General features: G+C 48.3%; 5 protein-coding genes across 5 annotated transcripts; 2 read left to right on the forward strand and 3 right to left on the reverse strand.

Moving 5' to 3' along the window:
* Positions 1-829: 829 nt before the first annotated feature.
* On the forward strand, positions 830-4,264 carry GIQ15_06167 (Hrq1p; the record flags this gene model as incomplete). Its single annotated transcript, XM_033553584.1, has 1 exon — positions 830-4,264. The coding sequence occupies one exon, from the start codon at positions 830-832 to the stop codon at positions 4,262-4,264; it is 3,435 nt and encodes a 1,144-aa protein (XP_033404728.1).
* Positions 4,265-5,454: 1,190 nt separating this feature from the next.
* Positions 5,455-7,638, reverse strand: GIQ15_06168 (uncharacterized protein; the record flags this gene model as incomplete). The annotated part of the gene is made up of 4 exons (XM_033553585.1): positions 5,455-6,255; positions 6,319-6,986; positions 7,234-7,261; positions 7,324-7,638. 4 exons carry the CDS (start codon positions 7,636-7,638, stop codon positions 5,455-5,457), a joined length of 1,812 nt encoding a protein of 603 aa, XP_033404729.1.
* A 2,096-nt stretch (positions 7,639-9,734) lies between these two features.
* GIQ15_06169 (uncharacterized protein) lies at positions 9,735-10,311 on the reverse strand (the record flags this gene model as incomplete). Its single annotated transcript, XM_033553586.1, has 2 exons — positions 9,735-9,827; positions 10,150-10,311. 2 exons carry the CDS (start codon positions 10,309-10,311, stop codon positions 9,735-9,737), a joined length of 255 nt encoding a protein of 84 aa, XP_033404730.1.
* A 4,300-nt stretch (positions 10,312-14,611) lies between these two features.
* On the reverse strand, positions 14,612-15,956 carry GIQ15_06170 (uncharacterized protein; the record flags this gene model as incomplete). The annotated part of the gene is made up of 3 exons (XM_033553587.1): positions 14,612-15,361; positions 15,424-15,883; positions 15,952-15,956. The coding sequence occupies 3 exons, from the start codon at positions 15,954-15,956 to the stop codon at positions 14,612-14,614; spliced, it is 1,215 nt and encodes a 404-aa protein (XP_033404731.1).
* A 2,331-nt stretch (positions 15,957-18,287) lies between these two features.
* Positions 18,288-23,219, forward strand: GIQ15_06171 (uncharacterized protein; the record flags this gene model as incomplete). Its single annotated transcript, XM_033553588.1, has 4 exons — positions 18,288-18,298; positions 18,353-19,183; positions 19,244-21,170; positions 21,228-23,219. 4 exons carry the CDS (start codon positions 18,288-18,290, stop codon positions 23,217-23,219), a joined length of 4,761 nt encoding a protein of 1,586 aa, XP_033404732.1.
* Positions 23,220-23,983: the final 764 nt, after the last annotated feature.

Below are 23,983 nucleotides of genomic sequence, written 5' to 3' on the forward strand. Positions count from 1 at the left end.
CTTCGCAGGAAACGCGATTTCTGGTTGCAGGGACGGAGTATTGGGGGTTATTTTAGAGAAAGATGTTTTCAATGAGAGTTCCGTGTGGCAGACGCTGCTCTCCGGTGAAGGGGTTAGATATGGCGAGCAAGGTGGACGTAAAATATCTGCCATTTCTTTAGCTATGCGATGATTTGAAGTTCAATGTAGTCCAACTTATATCATGCATCATAGCCGTCGTGATTTGTCACGTGACGTGTACATCCTCCCGACGCGATTTACTTTGATACGCCCAACGAAAGCAACTATATAGAGGTTATAGTATAGATGGAGAAAGAATACAAAAGAGCTGGTACGCGTCGTTGAATAATATATCCTTGATTGGATGTCTTTACGGCCGTTCGACTGCTGGGAGCAACGCAGCCATATTCCTATAATAAGCCCCGGACAGGTCGTCTAAGGGGGCAATTAGTTTAGTGGTATAACGTCCGTTTTGCATAGTTGCAATGCAGGTTTACGGAAGGTCGTGATTTCGATTATCACATTGTCCATTCCTTTTTTCTCTTTTTTTTTCTCTCTTTTACTCCTCAGGGCGTCTGTCAAGTCTACGAGGTGAGACGGTCTACTTTATTCCGTTTAAAGGCTTATGTTTCAAGATGTTTTGCCTCTATCCATGGATGGCCTGATTCCATTTAAATCACATGATCACGCGTACTTATCGCGATTTAAACGTCAAAAGGACGAGAAATCAAGCTGACACCATGGGAGAACAATGTGAGGCCATAGGAAACGGTGCTACCCTGAGCACATGAGTTGGTAAAAGCTATATTCTCCCTTCTATCGGACAGCTATGGAAAATGAGAGGAAGAGGAAGCGAGATGACGCCGGGGACTCTCCTCAAACGGCCGCCACAATTCCCACCAAAAACCATGACGGCCCTGCCAGAGGTGTTACCGCGAAGAAGGATCGGTCGGCTTCTTCTTCACGGTCCAGCAGCGCATCTCGCTCGAAGAAACCCTCTGCACCCGCGATTCCGTGGCCCGAGGAACTCAAGGCACTGGCTCGGGTCCATCGGGCCCTAAACTTGGTGTATACATTCTGCTGCACTCGCCAAAATTACACAGTGACATTTGAGAAGATCAAAGGCTCTGTTGAATCACAAAATGGTGGCCGAACATTGACTGTTGAAGATGTTGCCAAAGTGAAGTTCCTCATCCCACAATCTGTAAGATTTGAACATGCAGATACTGGCGTGGTCGATGTCATGGGAGTGCAAGAGACGAGGAAAAAGAGTGTATCACAGATATGGGGTGGCTGGGAGGCAGAAGGGATGGGTGCGGAAGCTGCTTATGAAGGGAATAGGTCTTCTGATACCGAGCTGATATTCGAGTTTGTGGATGGAGACCTTAAACCGGAGAGACAGCCCGGCCTAGGTCCAGGGGGTTACGAAGACATTCAGACGCCAGTATATAGCCAGAAGCATATGCTGGCGCTGATTAAAAAGAGAAATAAGAAGTTTTCTAAAGCCGTGGACGGTTTTCTCGCATCCTGTCGGGATACCGGTGTTGACCCGGCCCAACGCCTAGAGGCCGGGAAGGATGCCTACATGCCATCAACTCCTGACAGTGGGTGCAACACGCCTTCTGCAGCGAAGCTTCCGGCTCAAATACCCAAAGAAAGACAAACTATATCGGAAATTATTTCAGAAATCAGGGAGCAGAGCTGGTATAGCGGCCAAATATCACCAGGCGGATACCGCACCTTTGACGCACAGCAACCAGTTTATGGGGATTTGAATTTTGTGCTCTCGCAAAATTTGGTCAACGCACTTTATAATACCCGAGAGATTACTCAATTTTACTCTCATCAAGCCAAGGCCATCAATGACCTCCATGACGGCCATAACGTCATTGTCTCTACGTCCACTAGCTCGGGGAAGTCACTCATCTATCAGGTACCCATGCTTCATGAGCTAGAGAATAACCCCCATAGTAGAGGGCTGTATATTTTCCCGACGAAAGCACTAGCGCAAGACCAACGGCGAAGTATGATTGACATGTTGCAGTGTATGGAAGGTCTGGAACATATTATGGTGGAAACATTTGACGGTGACACACCCATGGCAAGCCGAAATGCAATACGGGATGAAGCAAGAATTATCTTTACAAACCCGGACATACTGCACGTCACAGTCCTACCTCAGGAATCCTCATGGAGAACATTTTTAAAGAACTTGAAGTACGTTGTTGTTGATGAACTTCACGTTTATAATGGGTTGTTTGGGTCCCATGTTGGCCTCGTCATGCGCCGCCTGAGAAGGATATGTGCTTCGATAGGGAATTCAAATGTTAAATTCATATCATGCTCTGCAACTGTGGCGAATCCAGAACAGCATATGAAAGCAATATTTGGGGTGGATGACGTGAAGCTAACAGATATTGATGGATCCCCTTCGGGGCGGAAAGAATTTATCTGCTGGAACACACCTTTTAAGGACCCTAGCGATCCCACGTCCGGGCGCTCAAATAGCATAGCGGAGTCAGCAAAGCTCTTCTGTCAGCTTATCCTCCGAGGTGTGCGAGTCATTGCATTTTGTCGTATCCGCAAACAATGCGAATTCCTCTTAAATGCAGTCAAAGACGAATTTCGCGCCCTCGACAGGTCAAATGTCGCCCGTTTTGTGATGGGATATCGGGGGGGTTATAGCCCACAAGACAGGCGAAAGATTGAGCGCGAAATGTTTGAGGGCAAGCTCCTTGGAATCGTGGCCACGAACGCACTAGAACTTGGTGTCGACATTGGTTCCTTGGACGCTGTGATTACACACGAATTCCCGCACTCAATATCCAACTTAAGACAGCAAAGTGGGCGTGCAGGAAGACGGAATAAAGACTCGCTGTCCATATTGGTTGGTGGCCGAAGTGCAACTGATCAGTATTACATGCAGAATCCAGATGAACTCTTCACAAAGCCCAACTGCGAATTGCACATTGACCTAGAAAACGAATTAGTACTTGAAGGGCATGTTCAATGTGCCGCTTTTGAGATGCCCATTCGCCCAGAAGAGGACTCTAAGTATTTTGGGCCACAGCTAGCAGGACTCGCCGCCACTCGGCTAGTTAAAGACGACATGGGTTTTTATCACTGCCACGAAAGATTTAGGCCCAATCCATCCAAGCACGTTTCTATTCGTAGTATCGAAGACGGTAACTATGCTGTCATAGATACCACGAATAATCGTAACGTTGTCATTGAAGAAATTGAAGACGGCCGTGTCTTCTTCACTGTGTACGAAGGCGCCATATACTTCCACCAGGGAAATACCTATCTCGTCAAGGAGCTTAATGCAAGCAAACGATATGCTCGAGTGGTTCGCGTACACGTTGATTGGATCACGGAACAACGAGATATTACAGACATCGACGCTATTGAAACCGAAGCTATCAGGCGAATCAGCCGCGTATCCAACTGCAGAGCGTTCTTTGGAAAAATTGCTATCCACACAGTCGTGTTTGGCTACTTCAAAAAGGACAAGAAAGGACGAATACTCGATGCAGTTGCACTTGATAACCCGCCAATTGACAAGCTGAGCAAAGGGATGTGGCTCGACGTACCAAGGAAAGCACTGGATATCCTTTCATCCCATAATTTAAATGCCGCAGCCGCTATCCATGCAGCAGAGCATGCAATTATGTCTCTCCTTCCAACCTTTTTGATATCCTCGCCAGGGGATATTCGAACCGAATGCAAAGTTGCGAAGAAAGAATTAGGCCCCAAACACCAGCAGGCCACAGACGCGTCCAATAGAGACCGAGATCCGAGAAATCGCAATCATTTCTTCCAGCCACTTGCACCTCCCCCTCCGCCTCGCCGCCAGCGACAAGCTCGTCTCGTTTTCTATGATACAAAAGGGGGATCCTCTGGTTCTGGAATCACCTCTAAGGCCTTTGAGTTTGTTGACAGCCTTCTTCGTCGTGCCAACTCACGTATTGATGCATGTAAGTGTGCCACGCCGCAAGGTTGTGTGGAGTGTGTTTGCAACGAACATTGTCCGGAAATGAACGTCGTTATAAGCAAGGCTGGGGCCTCCGTGATATTGAAATGCCTTCTTGGCTTAGAGGTGGATGTTGACTCTTTGCCCTGGGGCGTAGAGCTAGATCGAGGGTATGAACCTGGGCCTGGAAGTGAGTTAGCTAAGGGCCTGGAGACTGTTATAGAAGCCGTCGAAGTCACTGGCGGAGTTGGGAAGGAGGTTAGGGTCTATGAGTTGGATGAATCACAGTGATATGTGTATGCACCTGGTAGGATTTTGATTTTTGAAATACAACAATACTTGGGCAGTGCTAGTAGAGACAGCTATTCACTTACCACATTCTCATAAGTGAGTAAGTAATAGTTTGGCTAATAGTGAAGATGCTACAAATGATGCAGAATAAATTTCGCTAGAGTTCAATGATATAACTATATCTGGAAAGACTAAGCTGAGTATCACATCAATCCCAATCATCCATACTAATGTAGGTCCTAATTTACCCAAACCTATCAAGGAGGTAAACAAATATAGATAGATAACCTTTTTAGTTCGCCCTTATATCTACCCTAAATTCTCAAATTATATTACAGAAGTTGTGTGCAAGGACAAATGGCCAAGAAGACGGCACCTGTGCCTATGCCAATGCCTATGCTCTTAAATACAGGCGGATACTAAGATACTAGCGCCGTATCAATCCTCTAATTGGACGGATCTTCCAATTAGGGCCAATATACCCACCATCTTCGAACTCGCCGAGGATATGATGCTTAATCCATCAAAGCTCTCGTAGCTATGAAGTTATCCGCAATAATTGTGTGAGTGGCCTGTGTTGGCTGCTGTAGCGCGGAGGGCGTTGCATGGACTAAACCAAACGGCGTCCCGTCTCGGCTTTGCTGATGCAAGGTGGAATGCTATTGAGATAGCTATTCGTGTGGGGTGGGCATATATCGAGCGGCCGTCGAAGGCAAATGTCGTAAATTGCCATTCTCTCCATGGCAATATATTCGTGTCATCGACTAGTGGCGCCCTTTGATATGGAAATCCCCTGTAACCCAATTGGTGATGAAATGTAACCCATACTCTGCAAGTATACTCCTCAAGGCGACTGATGCTCAGGCGATAACCCCTGTTGCGCTGCGCTATTTGCGCTGGGTGAACTCGCTTGGCTACTGTCATCCGAGCAATTCATTCTACCAAAAATAGACCGAATATCCCTCACTGCCTCTCTGAAGTTATCTCTAGGGTTTGTGGTGCGTTCCGCCGTCCATTCTCGGATTTCTCGGACTAGTTTTGGATATCCTTCACCATTTGGCAGCCACCAGTCAGCAACTTCAGGTTGCTTCCAAATATCTGCCACCTTGTTACGGAATGCGGGAGGATATATATATCTGTTTTGAAAAAAGAGTAAGCAGATGTCGAACAAGTTTGGGAAAGTACACAACTCACCCGTGCTGCTCTATCTCGGCGAGTATCCTTCGGCACCACATTCTATGGCGATCGTCGCGGGGTATATATAAACAGATCAATCCCACGACATTGTGAAACATAAGTGGGAACATCGGAGATTTGTCCCGTAGCCGGTTTATCGTTTCAACGAGCTGGCACTGCTCCAATGCAAATTTCGACAACTCCGATACTTCTAGAGTCTGCGTGATCAAATCAATTTGGCACTTGAACATGAAGAGACTGCTTCGGAGTTCCAGTTTTACCAAATCGACTTCCCACAGCGGGCTAGTGTGAACCAATCCTGGGACATATGGGTCGACAATATCATTGATACCAAGAGCCACCCTATCCGGGTAGTCCATAACCAAGTATTGGGGATCATTCTCTAAACTTAGCTGGTGAATCATATCGCCCATAGTTTTCCTGATTATTTGTCCTTCAGCAAGGAATTCCTCCGGGGAAATAAGATTTTGAGACACTTTGGCAAGAAGCGAGGCAAAATCCATGGCGCATCGCTTGTTACGAGCACATAGGGCAAAGAGCTTTTTGCTCAAAGAGGTGCTATCTTCCGCTGAAGACTGATATGCAAGCTTTTCCGCTCCGAGATACCATTCTCTGTCTAATATTGCAGCGTTTCCGGCCATTAAACCCGCCATGACATCGTATCGCATGTGCCAATGTAGAATGTGCATATGGAAGTCGTCCTCAAGAATTTTATCGGGCGAATATAGTTCAAGAATCATGCGGTGAGCAGCTTGGTGGTGATCTATCAGGTTAACCCAGTCACCAACATACTCCTAGGTAAAATAATTAGTAAAATGTGGTCTAATCCAGTCGTTATGCGGCACTGAAGGGCATACCTCAAACGTCGTTAGTTGAAGTATCGTCAAAATGGTCGCATCTTTATGCGGTTGTCTGCTTTTTAACGAATGAAGCAGTGATGAAACAGACTTGTTATAGTATTGAAGGAACGTATAAAGCCTTCCGTTTGGGTGTCGAATGGAATAATGATATGCGGAAAAGGCAACCACTGCATAGAGAAGAGGCTCGTACTCCAACGCATATCTCATCATATCTTCACTGATGAATTTCGCAGCTATAGATTTCATCATATAGTGTGAGTGGGTAATGTGTTGTGTATGGTATCCAAGGAAAAATCGCACTTCATCGCTGCAGTTGGAGGTATCTGCGACACTGGATGCGGAATCTGGGGTACCAACGGATGGATCCACGCTGGCATCGGCATTGGCCATAGGGCTATGGGACCCCGTAGAATGTGCTGTCATATCGCTCGCAGGGGACGCACTTGTGTCTTGACCGGTGGTTATCTTGGCCTCCGAATTCAGGGCGTTATGTTTACGAGCAATCTGCTGAGATCGGCGACTTGCAGTATTCCTTCTTGTGCCGTGGCCTGGATATCGCGCTGTCTTTTGCTCAGGAGATTTTCCGCTCTGAGAGTGGTCGCTTGATGGTATTCGTGCAGTATCTTGATGTTTCTCGTCACCTTCGGATTCGCTCTCAGCAATCGCTGGGCATGTCTCTTCAGCCTTCAAACTAGGCCTGCTTCCTGACCTCGCTGCAGGTGGAGGAGGATAAAGACAGTCCCGTTTGCCTTTGCTGCAACCTAAAGAGAAATGGTTAATAAATTCGATAAAATATACTATCTCCCCGCGGATCAAAAGCAAGGATAAGATTGAACGAAGGAGGAAAGGAATATTGATGGGACTGGATGACAGAAATTGGAAGAGGAAGAATATCCGGGCTGTTAAACGTACGGTCACAGGTCGGGCGTTTTTCATCACACTTTACAATATACCAGTTAGCAGGTTGGCAATAGGGAATACAAGTGAGTTATTTGGAGTTACCTTAACTCGTCGAGCACGACAGGTAAAGCATCCACTCCTTGTCCGCTTGTGCTTCTTCTGTTCTGGGATTGCCGGAGAAGTAGGCATAGCCTGTCCGTGGAATGGCTCTTGGTTAGGAATCGATTGGTTTGGCAGGGAATGAGGGTTGTGCCAGTAAGCCATCGGGTGCGAGTATGACTGCTGGTGGGTTTGCATGCCTGGCGGCTTAAACCAAAAGTTCGGTGTGAGCCTCATATTCCATAGACCCGCGGACTGCATGGAATGAGGGGCGGAATTTGGGTTGGCCATATTGTCATCCATCGGTTTGAGGTCCATTCTGGTACTATGACTGTTCAAAATAAAGTTGTATAGGCATCAAGAACAGACGTCAGGCTTATAGATGGTAGCATGCCACTTGAAGTCGATTTATGCGTCAGTATAGCGCACAGTTCTCCGTTTGGAAATACGGAGTGCTCCACTGCTGTTTGGACCTGAGAAACCGAGTATAAGGGTTAATATTAGGTAGAAAGAGTATTATTGAGACAAAATCGGAGAACTGAAGTCGGTGATTTTAAAAGAGATATAAAGGGTTGGGGAGAGTGGCAGTTGATAAGAAGCGTAAAACCACAACCCAATCATGCGGTTGACTCTTCTTCACGGTCGTTGATATAATGAAAAAAAGTAAATAAACCCTTGCCCAAGCGTGAGAAGAGACGGGAGGATCAACATATAAAGTGGTAATTGCGAGTACTTGCCCGAACCCCACACAGATCATCCAAGGATCACTGAGTATTAAGGTCAAGGGAAGGAAAAGTCGTTATAAATAAAAAAAAAAAAAAAAAGTAGGCTGAGAAAGTAACTTCCGCCTGGCGTAATTCTGAGACAGGATGCTAATCATGTATGCAAAAGTGCTGGTAATCTTCCTTGTACACCACGAGGGAAAGGGGAATATGTGCTTCGTACGGTTAGTGATGCAGGAAGCACATGGCGTCCCTTCGGCCGGGGTACAAGCATGGGAAGTTGGGGGGGAAAGGAGATAGGGATGGAAAAGCAAGCGGAAGGAGAATTAAGGGAACGCGGAAGCCGGTTCTTTGCTATCTCCGGTAGCCTGACGAAGATTTGGGAAAAGAAATAACGAAAAAGAAACCAGAAGTGGTATGAATGGGGGAGGGGCAAAGAAAAAGCAAAACGCCCAAGGGTACGGATTATACGAAACTAGTCAAGCTTGCAACGGGCGTTTAAATGCATATGTATGACGACGGCGAAAGGAATCGTAAAGACGAACTTACCACTTCGTGTGAAAAAGAATATGGGTAGCCACAAGGGGCAGTCGGAATGCTGGTGGCACGACGTGTTATGGGGGCGGAGTATCAAAGGGAGAGATAAAGAGTGGATGACAGGTAGGAGAGAGAATGACAGCGATATTGGTAGAGCAGAATGGGATTCTGATACCTAGGTTCATGCCTGAAGGCACAAACACAGATCAGGTCAAGGAGTAATACGGAATACAAAAGGAACGCCGTCCGCCGCCCGCCGCCCTGAGGCGAGAAGCTGAGAGGTATAAGGCGCCAATCAACGAACCGGGAAAATGAAGCAAGACGAGCCGCGATCTACTCTTGTTCCTTGCCCGGTATACGCCGTCAAGAGAGAAAAGTTTCAGCAGCTATGGCGGATGACATGTCGTGGCCGGGAGGTCGTGACTTTGCTGCTAAGGAGAAGAAAGCAGGCCCTTGGAGGAAAGCAGATCAGTGGGCAGCAACGAGCTCACCATGAGGCAAGACTGGAAAGGAAAAAGTATGGAGTATGGCCAAAAAGAAAAGAGGAAGAAAAAGAAAGCATTCTTCTCCGTAACAACGAAAAAGCCAGGTCGTTCCACACGGTGGGGGAAGAAGGGGGCAGGCCACATATAGGCCAGGAATATTATATTAATAATAACAAATCAAAAATCCCTGCTGCAGCTTCTCGATGGTGGAGATCATCGCCACGGGCGAGAGAGACCGAGTATTTCTTTTTCTTCTTTTCTCGATCTTCGGGCTTCTTAGCCCCGCGGCCAACGGTAATGCCGACAGGATGTCAAGACTAGAGAGCACTGAAGCCCACTTTGCACCATGTGGGAAATAGGGCGTAAGCTGACGAGCTATGTCATGGCTGGATTATTTCTCTGGGACCTCTGGTGAACGGACTGTACCGGAGCTGTACCCGTCCAGCATAATGTATAGCGTTTTTATGCTCCGGTGCATGATTCTCGATCAGAGCTCCCCACAACCGTTCGGCATGACCCTGAGAGCTACCCAGCTATGGAGTGCCCTGTATGCTATACTTTCTCATATCCATGGAAAATCATTTCGGCATCTTGAGCCAGGATCATGAGATTAACATCTATCGGTCGAGGGCTCCCATCGTCAACCCTGTTCCACAACACAACCGTCATATTATGCGCGCGAGCCGAAGATCGGGGCGGGAGTCAAGAGTTCCACGATGCCTTTCGAGTCTCGATTGTTGGCCGACGAGCTCATTTCAACCGTCTAGGAATAAACGAAATAGATGTCGCAGGTTCGCGCCTGTACGGAGTATGAGTGAGTGAGACTATGGCTGCCACTCGTATTTCCGGTCTTTCACCATCCTTCGCACACTAGCTTGTTTCTTCTCATGCGCCCTCGCCGTTGCGCGGTGTTAGTCCGTAGCTAGGTCCTGGTTAGTCCCTGGTTAGCTGGTGGTTAGTTTGCTGTCTAGTTTCTCCGTCGTCGTCGTTGGTTGGAGCTCTTTGTACGCCCAAAGGGGAACCGGAGTTTCTTCCCCAGACCGGAAGCTCCAGCCACCACTTCATCCTCCTTCATCCTCACTTACATCCTCCTTCATCTGCTTTGTCTGCTTCATCTGCCTCGTCTGCTCCATCCTCAACGCCATCCACCGTTGTTCCACCTCGTCCTCCTGGGTGATGCTCACACGCGCCCGATTTGCCAGAAACGGTAGCGTCTCCGGGTTGGCGCAGATCTCGACAGGTTTCATCGCGCAAGATCTCGTATCTCGGGGCCTGGCGTAGATCCAGAGCTTCGTTGACGAATACCGATACTACGCTCAAGAAGCAACGGCCCGCGCCCTGGAGACCTCTTGGTTTGCCGGCGCCAGGAATTGCTGGTTGGTGAAGCCACCAGTAATAGTATCAAGGGACAGGAGTACCCGCTGTAGAGCACGGAGCTGATACCGATACCGCATACGCAAACGGGCTCGATGCCTCTTGTATCATCCTCCAGGCCCGTCACATCCCTCGGAATACGGCCTCGGCGTGCTAGTGGACTGTGTACCTGCAATTCGGCCTCTCTTCGAAAACAAAACATCGAAAAAGCTGCGATTAGGCGTGCTTGCCGATACCGTGGCGCCTACCAATGACCTCTCTCGGATCTAGGCCATGTACCATGTATCAAATCGTCATAACACCTATATGATATATCCCATCCAGGTTTCCTATCGGGTCTCAACCGAAAGCTTGTGATCGATATAGCAAGTCCCCGGGGATGGCTAGCGGCCGGCCCAGCTACATGCCTACATATCTTGGAACGTCACCTAAAACTCTATGTATGGCCCCCCCTGGGTCTGCCGTGCGTACGAGTATGATGTCGATGCAGGCTATCGTTGTCTCTCGTTCGTTTTTACTGCTTATGATCCGACCACTTCGTCGTGAGACTATCAACGTACACTAGCTGATCATCTACCCGCCCTTTATCCCATATCTCGTATGCACTCACTACTTTGGGCATGCGTGGTCGTTCCACGATGCAGGAGGTGATTTTTATTCAAGTGATATAAATAGGATACGGCGCAAAAGAAAGCAGACGATAACTTCCAGCATCGGCGAATGATTGATCTAATTAGTGTCGATGTCCGCGACTCAGCTCTTGAAAAGGGCAGAGAGAACCAGTTTCAGCATTCTCCTGAATAAGGAAGTGGATATTTATTATGCATACGAAAGAAGGGGAAAGGGCGGGAACCACTTATAGAATTTCATATTTATGCAGTCACCAAGTGCATTCCCGCTCCTTTGGTTGCTGGGATAAAGCTTCCATGGCATCCCGGGCCTCGTTACTCCGTACACCTACAGAGTTGCCTGCTGGTAGACCAAGGAGTGTGAGTCGCTAGGCCACAGCGCGCTCCCGTCCTTGCAAGGGGCCTAGCCTAGACAATGGACTTACGGAGTGCTTGCGCAGCATCAGCCGTATACTTATCGTACGGGACAAAAATTTCTTTGTCCCCTTGGCCGAAAGAAAAAGAAAGATGGTAATTGTATGCAGTGTAACGCAGGCCAGTTTGATGCCCGCACCCCGTACTCCGTACACTCCGTGTCTCCATGCGCTACGGATCACGGAGGAATAACCCTCCATGTGCGGAATTGCGATTTACGCGGATATACAGAAGCTTCATAGGCAAGTCTCTCTATTATATCTATCTGGCTTGTAGCTAACATATACCCCGACAGGTATCAAATATGGAAAGGGGTAACCAAATCTAACTTGACTTGCCGCCTCTCCCAAGACGCATCATGCACGGAGTATACGGGGTAAAGTCCGTATATTCCCCGAGCCTATACTACATAAACTCTTCGAGTAGCTAATATTATCTTCCGCGCACATGGACAAAACATGTTTTCCATGTGCCTCGACCTCACAGCCTACCTAGCACATACTACTCCGTTCATAGGGGGGACAGAAGAAAAAGAAACGAAAAGTAAAAGAAGGAAAACAACGTGGCCCGCACAACCCCATCCCGAATGCAAACTGCGGATTGGAGGGTTTGAGCGGACGATAACTATGTTACTACGAACTAGCCCATGTCATCCGCATGCGTATGTATGTGTGCACATGTAAGGGCTCCAGGGTTCTTGTTGGGCGTACTGTACAAAAGAAAACAACAGCATTTTAGATTGCTTGCCCTGTGAGAGTCGCAGATTCAGTCTCACGACCTCGACCACGAGAGCCATACGGAGTTCGCGCAGATACCGGATTTCGTAACCTGATGTCAGGGTCAGGAGGCTATCCATACGGAGCAGATAGCGGAAAGTTTGCCTGCAGTGTTTTCTCTCCTAAAACTTCTGAATTGAGGCCTTGCTCAACATTTATGGCTTTGAGGGCATCATCCGCTCCACCATCCCACGGTGCAGCAGTTAGCGCTCGCTGGCTCGTATCTTTTCTTTTTCTCCATAAATGCTTGGGGACTTGATCGTCCTTGCTGACGGCACGAAGGAATCTAGCCGTCGTTATCACTCGCCGGACTCGTCGACATGGCGTAGAGGATGAGAATTCCTTTTGATAGAGCGACACTCACGCAGAAAGTGTAAGAGCTTCGGCGTTTCTAAGATTAGACTGCTGCTAACTATACCCCATATACTAGCTGGGCGGGATCAGCGATAACCAGAGAGCGATACGTCCGTAGGAGGAGAGAGGCAGCTGCTGTGGCTTGCATTAGGCTCTGGAGTTCCATAGTCAACCACGCTGCCCAATGCAAATGTCATCGTATCCAACTGCAAGATTCTGGTAAAACCTTGTCAACGACCGTAATTGCACTATTTTCACCTGCAGCTGGAGCTTTGTCCCTGTCAATCCATCGTTTCATCCGTGAATTGTGGTGGGAGGTGTATCTAGATTTGTGCGGAATCCTGGGCCTGAACCAAGAATATACAGTTGAGGCGGACGATACTGGCTTGACTTGGTAATGTGGATATAGACATCGCCGAAGAGATCAGATCCCTTCGTAATTTGGCAATCTAGAGCCCGGAGCGTGGAGATTTCTCGGGACGGAGTAACTATACGTATATATATAAAATATAGGCTGAACTCTCATACAATAGGGGCACCTAGTGGTGCTGTTAAGGGGTCAAAATCATCGTCGCAGTAGTGCAAATATAACATGGGAGTATTCGCTTGATTTCTACATATCATTATTGTAGATAATGGGCCATATGGTCAAATGTTCCGAGCGTATGCCTTTAGCATCAGCTTTGCTCTAAGTATAGATCATTGCCCACAAACAGTGCTAGAAAGTCCCGGAGACTTTTACCATGTTTTCCTAGAACCATACCACACTGGCTCTGTAACCAACAAGTAACCCCCCCTGGTATATATCCCGCTGGCTGGTCACTGGTGATCATCTCTGGTGCTCTCCCTTGACGCGCTAATCACCGTGCCCGAAAAGCGCCACACCAGCCGAAAAAGAAAGCCAACGGCTGCTAACAAGGCTCGGAGCCCGGAGCCTGGCCTCTATTTTGCCCTCGTGGAGGAGTAATGAAAGACCAAACCACTTTCGTTAAGTCTTTGTACCACGTAGATGGAATAAAATACCAGAAATGCTGGCGCGGACGGCAGCGGGAAGGATGAATCTAAATCGCACAAAAATAGCATAAAAGAAACCAAATTCCGCTGCTTGTCATAAAAAATTAGGTAATATGTGGTCGCGGCAGGAACGGAATGTCAAGATGGAGGAATAGGAGTCTCCGCGTTCCTATGTCCAAGGGTATTGGTGTAGTGGAGGGTGAGAATGAACCGGTGGCTGAAGTTCCCTAGAGAATACTCCGTAACTATCGGTTCGTGGCCGGAACAATCTAGAAGGCTTGGTCCGTTCCTTTCGATCTAAGCCTGGGCATTATTTTGTAAAATCTCCGAGCGTACTCGTCACATGGCCGTTCGACCCAGTGCAGGCGTAGGTATACAATTCACAATTTCAAAATATGAGGCCTTTGCGATTCGGGTGTTGGTAAATATTCTATGTAATGGGAAATAGCCACTCCGTAAACCATAACTTCCTCAGGTCAAGTGTGAGAAGGGAAATGACGGCGGACCCAGGTAGCCATATGTAGACTTTTACCCTTTCTCGCGTAGAGGGATAAAAATTGGTGACGGAGTATCGATATTCGTTGAAATGGCAAGGTATGAGGCGTATAATGCTAGAATGTATTCTGCCCACGAGGATACATCACCACTGGTCTCGGCCCGGATGAACAGCATTGTATAAAAGAGCATACTTCGCTATGCTTGACATTTCCCAGCTTCGGTAATGAGGTGTCCGATAAAGTATTCACGTCCTTCATTGTAAAAGCCGGCTGAATATGGATCCAAGTATCGGCTTCAAGTGGTATACCGGACTGCAGACCAAATTTAGATAGAGCTGTACTTCTTCGTAGTACTCAGTTAGGGCTTAGGAGGCAGCTGCAATTTCCTTCTTGTCGAATATATGTTGCAAATATAGCAATGATTCATTTAGCGAACGAGTCCTTTCCAACATTGATCTTGATTATTTCGCCGCTATAGCTCCAGGGCTATCAACTATCGATTGGCAATACAGATAACTCAGCATCGATAGGTGCCTGCTTCTTAATTCCCGTCTTCGTTTCAGTATGTTCCGTGTTGAGCACCTGTGTTGAAACGAAAAAACTCGCCGTAGCGCCGCAAACAGCCAGGCATGCCGCTAATATCCAGATATATCTTAGACTATATGCAAACGCCCGTTTAACAGCCATTTTCTGAACCTGATCCGATATCGTTTTGATAACGTTCACATTCGCAGCAGCGGCATCCCCGGAAAGTTGTTCGACGAGGGATTCTGACAAGCCAGCGTCTCTCAATGTCGGCACCTTCATTCTCATCCCATTCTGGAAGAGGACACCCCCGAGCACGGTGGCCATGAACGAGCCAATATTTTGATGGAGATTGAAGGTTGCAGTTGCGGTTGCAGTGTCATCCTGGGATACAAGTGCCTGCAAGGCGAGAAATGAGGGATCAAAGAGCATCCCGGCGCCTATCCCAGCAACGACCTCTATTCCAGCTATTTCAGCAAGAGATGACCTTTCGCTGAAATGGATATGGAGTCCGACACCAAGCGCGAATAAAATAGTTCCAACTCGGATAATCTCTATATATCGGCCTGTACGGTGAATGACCAGACCAGAAATGATCCCAACTATACTTTCAGTGACAGTCATAGGAAGTATGAGGACACCAGAGCGAGTTGGAGAAGCTTCCATTATAGACTGGAAGAATAGTGGAAGATAAAACTCAGCCGCTTGAACTCCCTATATACGTAAGCAGTTAGCCTTTGTTTAATGCAGATTTTAGTACCCCGAGTTTGCCTTACAAATAGTTGCGTGAACCCAATGACCACACAAGCTACATTGGACTTTCGACGAAATAACTTTAGTGGCATAAGGGGATACCGTGAGAGCCGTGCCTGACTAAAGATAAAGATCCCAAGCATGACGCATCCGGAGACAATCAAGCAGACAACTCTAGGAGAGCTCCAGGGGAACAGCTCACCCCCAAAGTTCAGCCCTAGTAGTGGCATTGATAGAGCTCCTATAATTGCAATGCTCCCAAACCAGTCGACCGCCTTGATGCCCTCCATGAACGGAGTCCGAGGGTTGTGGACGTCTAAGAATAGAAGTAGTAATATAAATGATGTTCCAGCAACTGGAAGATTGATCCAGAAGATCCATCTCCACGAAACATACTGTGTCAGTGCACCTCCTAGAACAGGGCCAACGCCTCCAGCGACAGCCCAGATGGCCTGGAGGAATCCAAGATACAAGGCTCGTTGTCTATTACATATTTTAGTCCATAAGAAATCAATATCTGGATGATCTATTGCGTAGTAGGGGCTACTCACCTCATACTGAATATATCTGAAATAGTAATCATAACGAGGGGTGTGATACCACCGCAAGTCATACCCTGCAACGCTCGGCCGGCTATTAACATACCTATAGTTGTCGAGGTTGCACAAATGATAGAACTGCAAAAGTATAAAATGACAAGCGTAAGAAGTATCGGTTTCCGCCCCCAGATATCAGACAGTTTGGCCCAGACAGCCAAAAAGGCCGTGTTCCCTAAAGTGAATGCACCACCGATCCAAGAATACCCGGCAGCAGACTGGAGATCGGCTGTGATCGTTGGTATGGTAGTTGCAACTATAGTAACATTCAGGGCCGAGATAAAGAGTGTTGACTGGACGTTCGACATTCAACGTTCCGTGTCAGTGATAGTCATCTCTCACGCTGTGTCGGGAAGAATAATACTGACGAAGAGAGCAGCAAGAACCGCCACCACTCTTAGCTGCCTACGATTCCTCACAGGCTCCTGCAATGCCATATCATTGAGCGTACCTGGCTCTCTCTCTGCCTTGACCGGTCCATGGCTTGCATCTCCAGCCAACCCACGCCTGTGATCGGCTGCGTGGACAGATTCCATAGATTATTGGCCCTATAGCTGACACTCCTCACATAGATATACGACCCGGTCAAACAAGACTCTTGCTCCGCATAAACCCCGTCTCTGGGCATAGCTTGTCGTGTCTTGTCTTGTCTTGTCTCTGTCGGCGTTTCAACCGCCGGGCCGAAAGGAGCAACAAGCTTATATAAGCCTTACCTAGCTTGTCGCGTCTAAAAAAGGGAACAACTCCTGAGTTTCAACATCTCAGCCCAGTTCAAGGGGGGAACAGGTGTTCTAGAAGACGGCGAACCCGGAGTCGAGTCGTTCTGACGGCGTCGAAACCGAGAGAACCCACTGCGAACTACTCCTAGTCCACATAGCTACAACAAGAAACACTCGAGCCGGGCGCAGTCGCAGTTCTGATTCCTCACGGCAGCCCAAGTCGCCCCCTCTAGGCTGGATATGAAGATAGGGGATACGCTACGGGCTCCCCCCGAGGAATGTCTCTCCCTATAGGAACTGCATCCGCCAGCGGGGCCGCATAAGGCAAGATATATCGACCGCTTGCCCTGGCATTTTGGCTCGATCTGCGACAAGTAGCTTAGCATTCTCGAGATGCCAGCCGCGAATTTTATACCCTGCATTCCTGCTCACCAGGACTTACTCCGCCCCCAGTACAACGCCTTGGGTTCTATCAAAGCCTTGAAAGTGCCGGACGCATCAAGTTCCTAGGTTTCACGTTCACCCTAAGTCGACCAGGACTACCGGCCCTGAAAGCTCGGTATGGGAAATATACGCGAATTTGCTTGGCCTTTTATGTTTTATGGTAGCACCAGCACCACCACCGCTGCCGCTACTCGACTCTGATGGAGTGCTTCAACCATTCTTTCTTGTTTCCCCTTGCAGATCGCATAATAAATTTGTATCAGCGGAATCCGCATCGTCTGCGCTTATACGGAGTTGGCAGAGACGGGCTGTCGCAGCTAGGAGAGCGCATAGACGGAGCCTGTCCCACGGATATTGCTGGCTTGCTTTCGGTAAATGCCCAAATCTGGGCTTATTACCATGTTAAACCTTTGAATATATTAACACTCTAACAAATTGCCGACGAACTCTTTACTGCTACTACCTGCCCAACTGCGGACGGGAAATAAGCGATAGCTGGCCGTTTGTGGAGATTTCAGCTGTTTGTTCAATATCTCAAAGCTCACACAGACACAACAACATTTATACCCCTTGATAAAACCGGTGGCGTGCCGTTCAAGGATAGTGGCTGTAACCCCAAGACGCACGGCTTGGAGGCATTATATTTCTAACTCGCCATTTATTTTTTTTTGGCCCACCCTTCGTGAAAATCTAAACAGACCAACTCTTAGTTGAAATCTGTCGATCTTCCCGTACTCGCGATTCCATACAGGCTCTCCATACGGAGTTCATGGCCTATCTATACAGGCCTGCTTGATAAGGCAGAAACACTCTGAATAGATGGATCTTAAGCAGGAGAGATGCAATCGAAATCTAACTCCACTGGCTAGCCGAAGCTATGCCCCACCGATCTCTGCCGGGATAATAAATCTTATTTTGGACCCTGAGGGAATGGACTCGAGGGGGACGGGGTTGCACCCCTAGTGTGTTGTGAACGGTAGGTGCCGTAGTTGACCCCATGGTATCACTCAGATAGAAAACTAGAGGCTAGCAGCGCAATATATTAAGTAACAACCCCTTCGAAATGCATCTGTCTTTTTTTCTCAATTTTGGTAGCGAACGATAACCTCTCAGTCTCAAGTTTTGAAGATGGACAATCAGTATGTTATGATGCCGTTTTGGGGGCTCGAAGTTAAGCTAACACCCTTTTACAGATTAACATTACAAGATCAGCTGCGAGGTCTTCGTACGCGGCCACCGGAGCATGCCTTTGATCAGCTTAAGGATCTACTGGACCAGGAGAGGGGGCCCTGGCCCTTCCATGACCTCATTCGCTGTTATCAGGACCTCTGGAAGGGCCTGCCAGAGACGGCCCGCGACGGAAGTGACCCAACCTGGAGAACGACGATCGACCAAGTACAACACCGAATGAGGCATTTCACACCACCTATATCAGACTTTTTACACCATGGCCTCTCACCAGCACTAATTGACACCGAATTTAATAATGAGATATCCCACGCGCGGTTACGGGAGTTCGTGGAAGCATTTGACTTGGGACTGAAGTGTTCAGCCGGTAGAAAACCGCGAGTGATGGTGGTTTTGCCCAATGGACCATCCTTGGCTCTCGCTACTCTGGCAGTAGCAAACCGCTATACTTTGGTGCCAATGGCAAAGGCTGTGACACCTGAACAGCTAAAAATGGATATTAAAGCTGTAGACGCAGACGCTATCCTGATGCTCGAGGATGACGTTCAGAGATTCCAGCTTGGTTCGATTGCCGTCTTCACAGTTCACCCTCAAGATGACTTGACCTTCAAAACATCATGTGTGAACCATTCAAACCAGTCATCCACTCATGCCCAGCCAAGCCCCAACGGCCCAGATGACCTAGCAATCATTCTGTTTACCAGCGGAACAAGCGGCACCAAGAAAATGGTTCCGATAACCACACTGAACCTACTTGCCAGTGTAATATTCACAGCGGATAGTCTAGGGCTGGACCCTGCATCCCGCTGCCTGAACATGATGCCTCTCCACCACATGTGAGTTCGTTTGTTCTGGGGGAAAACTGTCCATAAGAGTTACAAGCTAACATTGACTAGCGGGGGAATGGTACGCAGTTTATGGGCTCCTATATTTTCCAAAGGGAGCACTATATGCTGTCCTGTGTTCGATCCAAGTTTTTTTTGGGACGCTGTAGACCAGTGGCACCCAACTTGGTATTATGCAACGCCGACTATGCATCATATGATTTTAGTGGAAGCAGAGAATTGCAAGGATGTTGTCAATAAAAGCTCCATCAAATTCATCTGTAACGCAGGGGGTGGTTTGCCCCCAACACTCGCAACTCAGCTGCACAACACCTTCGGATGCGTTGTTTTGCCCAGTTATGGGATGACAGAATGCGCACCCATCACAGCGCCGCCACTAGACCACAGCCTCAAACGAGTTGGGACATCTGGTCTCCCAGCTGGCCCTGATCTTGCCATTCTGGATATTGAACAGCCGATGCAACGTGCTCCTACTGGTGCGACTGGAAGGATATGTGTGAGAGGATTCCCGGTTTTCACCGGATATATGACCCCCCAAGGCATTGATAAGTCCGCCTTCGACGCAGCAGGCTGGTTTGACACAGGTGACCTCGGATACATGGATGAAGAAGGATACCTCTATATTACTGGGCGGAGTAAAGAGGTTATTAATCGTGGAGGAGAGATAATTTCTCCCCTGGAGGTGGAAGACGCTATCATTTCAGCAGCGCAGGATCCTTCCTCCATCCTTTTTGGCCGCGTTACAGAGGCTCTAGCCTTTTCCACACCTCACGACGTGCTGCAGGAAGCTGTGGGTGCAGTCATTGTTACACCCGCAGGATGCAAGAGGCCCGATCTTCGACAGATTCATGAAGCTTTGAAGGACCGACTCGACCAGCCTAAATGGCCGGTCGTCCTGGTCTACATGGATGGTGTTCCGAAATCTCATAATAAGCTGCGTCGTATCCAGTTAAGCCGCCGGTTAGGCCTGGAAACACTCACAGACAAGACTCTAACGTCTGAATGCCACTATGAGGCGGAATGTCCGCCGCCGGACACACCGCTGAGTGTCTTGATTGACCAAAAGAAGTGTGTGATAGATTCCCAACTTGTGCATTCTAACATCGCAATGGTTTCTGGGATATCGGATATTCTCTTACGGGCCAACCCGAACGATGGCTTCCTTCAGGCAATTCTTTTCGAGACCTCATCGAATGAAACCTCTATTGATGATATCCTCTCTCGCCTCCGCGCCAGCATGGATGGATACCTTATCCCAAGCAGTATCAAGTCCATTGATGGGCCTCCCCCAGTCAATTCTCAGGGGCTCATTGACGAAGCTGCCGTGGATGCTGCGATCCACGCCCGTAACCAGTCCGGCATCTCGCCTACTGAACGGCGTATCTGTGGTCTCTTTGCTGACGCTCTCAGAATGACACAAGAAGACGTGTCACCAACCACGGACTTCTTTTCATCTGGTGGAGATAGTTTGAGCGCTGGACGTCTCGTTTCCCGTCTCCGCCAGGAATTTAATATCAGGCTCGCAGGAGACGTGCTCTTCCGAAACAGCACCGTTGCAGAGATCGGGGCAATCGTCGAAGCGGCTGCAGCCCAGCCAAAAACAGAAAATACTAAACCGGAGGATCTCCCAGGCTGTACTAAAACTTACAGCTCTACAAACCTGGTTGTGCTCATCCTGAATCTGTTCCCTCTAGCTGTTTTTTACCCACTCTTCCTGACATTGCGTTGGTTCCTATTCGTGTACCTTCTGTCCCGAACATTCAGCTGGCAAGTCCGCGACTCCGTCTGCGGACGGCTTGTCATTCTCCTTTTGACAGGGCTAGTAGCTCAGCAAGCAATGGCGGTCTTCTCTCCCCTCGCGGGAATCGTGTTCAAGTGGCTCGTCATCGGCCGGTATCGTGCTGGAATGTATCCCATGTGGGGTCCATATCATATGCGATGGTGGCTGACCCAGAAAGCCCTGCAAGTGTGCGGAAAGGTATTTCAGCCCTTAACCATATCCAAACGTTTTTGAGCATTTATTAACTAGTAATAGGGTGTCTTCAACTACAGCGACTGGTCCAGAATTTTATACTATCGAGCCCTTGGTGCACGCATTGGCCGCAATGTCCAAATCCATGAATTCGCTTCCTTGGGCGAGTATGACCTGATCGACCTTGGCGATAATGCCGTCCTAGATCACTGCATTTGTCGCCCCTTTTCCGCAGAACGGAATACCTCTATGCTCCTGCGACCAATTCGTATTGGGGAGGACTGCACTGTTGGCCTCAAAACAGTTATCGCATCAGGGACTTATCTTCCCCCAGGGACATGTTTAGGACCAAACTCTTCCAGCTGGGAAACAGAGGATGCAAGAGAGGCGTACCGTGACCTGGCTTCTGCGCGGATCCCAAGACCATCCTGGATCTGGTATGTGTTGGTTGTCGGGCCCCTACGGTTGCTAGTAGGAATTTTCTCGCGATTGCCATCGATAATCGGCTTCCTTCCCATCATTATCCAATACCGGGCCGTCGGAAAGGATATGTTCCGAAGCCAGATACTCTGGTTTGTGACCCCCGCGAGGATTGGTTATATCTTTTTGGCCATAATCTACGGGGCTGTTGCTGGCCCCTTTGCCTGGTTTCTCGCTGTGTATCTCGTCAAGCGTGGGTTGGATGTGTGCTGCGGACGGCCGCAACCGGGCCCACACAGCAAGCTTACAGAAAGGCAGAAGATTCGAAGCGCCGTCCTGGACATTATTCTCCCGCATGGAGACATCTCACGACTGACGCACATCATAGGAACACACTATGAGCTTGTTTCAGTCGCAATGAGGATGCTCGGTGCGCGTGTAGGTAAACGAATTTACTGGCCAATTTCTGGACTCATGATGGTTGAAGATTATGATCTTCTAGAGGTCGGCAACGATGTCGTATTTGGATCGCGATCTTCTCTAGTGACATCTGACGGGACCGGAAGGGGGGCCATCACCATCGGCGACGGATCATTCGTGGGTGACCGCGTGGTGGCCCTTCCTGGTGCTACGATTGGGAGACGCACGACAATTGGATCCGGGGCACTACTACGTCGAAACGGTTTTTATCCAGACAACACAACATGGGCCGGAAGTAAGAACGGCGACGCGATACAATTTCCCCAGCTCAAGTCAAATCGAAGCTGCACCAAGGTTACTTCTGAGAAATCTGATGAGAATGATGACGATACTATATCACCATTCGGACGAGCTTTCTATGAAGGTCAAGCAGACTACCATGTCCTAGGAATTGGGTCTATTGTGGTGTATTCGGCCCTAGCCACTGCAATCGGGGCGATATACCCGGTAGTGAGTATCCTGACGGGACTGTTAGTTATCGGTCGATTACTACAGACGGATCTGGCAGTGTTCGCAGTGTCATGGTGGCGCCCATTTCTGTTATACGGGATTCTGACCGCAGTGGTATCGTTGATGGTTCTCATGCTGTCGGCCACAAGCTTGGGAATTAAGATAGCTTCCAAGTGGATACTTTTGGGACGACGTACGGAAGGCAGTTTTCACTGGGACCGGAGCAGCTTCTGCCAACGCTGGCAAATCTTCCTAACCATTGAGAGAATGTTCTCTGGATACCCCGGGGATGTTGGTGCCCTAAAATTACTGACTGGAACGGCATATCTGTCGCAGTACTACCGGGCAATGGGGGCGACTGTTGGTGCAAATTGTGCCTTGTCGGTCAGTGGAGATCCAGACATTTCGTGGACAGAGCCGGATCTGGTGAAACTGGGGAACCGAGTGACCATTGATGATGCCAGTTTAGTCTGCCATCTTAATACCCGTGGAGAATTCGAGATGCATCCACTGCAGGTCGGCCATCGCAGCGTCCTCAGGTCTGGCTCGAGAATGTTGTCTGGGTCGTCAATAGGAGATGATGCATGTCTGCTTGAGCATACGTTGGCTCTGTCTGGAGATCATGTGGATGATCGATGTACAGTCCAGGGCTGGCCAGCTGAACCATTTACGGGGTCAAGGATTGGCCATTTTTCGCATAGTTGATAGGAGACTTGTTACTTAATAACTTAATATATAATAGCAGCTGAAAATAAAATTTTATAGACAAAGGGTATCGAGCACTGCAAAACCCCGATAGAATAGGCGGCTGTGAATAATATACAATATGGTTTCTATGCAATATACTACAGTAGGCTAACTATACTCCAGCAGGTCTCCGTCAGGATAAGCGCGATCCTTCGTTTCTTTTAAAATAAGACAACCTAAATACTATTCTTAGAAGTTAGATATAAGACAATTAAAGAGCAATAACTTACAGTCCCCGTTTGCTTGATCTACCTTTTGGCAACCTGCACACTTTTTCTAGTTATGTTGCTTATAACCAGAACAATCAGGACACATCTATAAATTTCACTATTTGATTAGAAGACCAAAGCGTAGTGTAAATAGCAGAGAACGAGTATAATCAAGAGAATACTCCTATCACTTCCGATATTGACACCAGGAGGCAACTGTGTTTAAACCAGTTTTATGTGCAACCTGGCCACAACTGGTATGATGACATTTTTGCACCGTGTCAAATAATCGACCTTATACAAGTTTTTCAATCAGGATTGGAGTAATCATCCAGCAACAAAGTACTGTGCCAGAGGTTGTATGAAACCATCAGCGTTGAGGGGGGTAGGATGCTCGTACTTATACTTGAACTTAGCCATTATCCTAATAGTAGAACGTAGGTATACAACAAGACTGTAGAGCAAGGCTGTGGAGTGAGGCTCTCCCCTCACCTGGCAACATGGGCCCCTGGT

The sequence above is a fragment of the Arthroderma uncinatum genome, assembly GCF_011692745.1.
Source record: "Arthroderma uncinatum strain CBS 119779 chromosome Unknown scaffold4, whole genome shotgun sequence".
In the NCBI taxonomy this organism is placed as follows: Eukaryota; Fungi; Ascomycota; class Eurotiomycetes; order Onygenales; family Arthrodermataceae; genus Arthroderma; species Arthroderma uncinatum.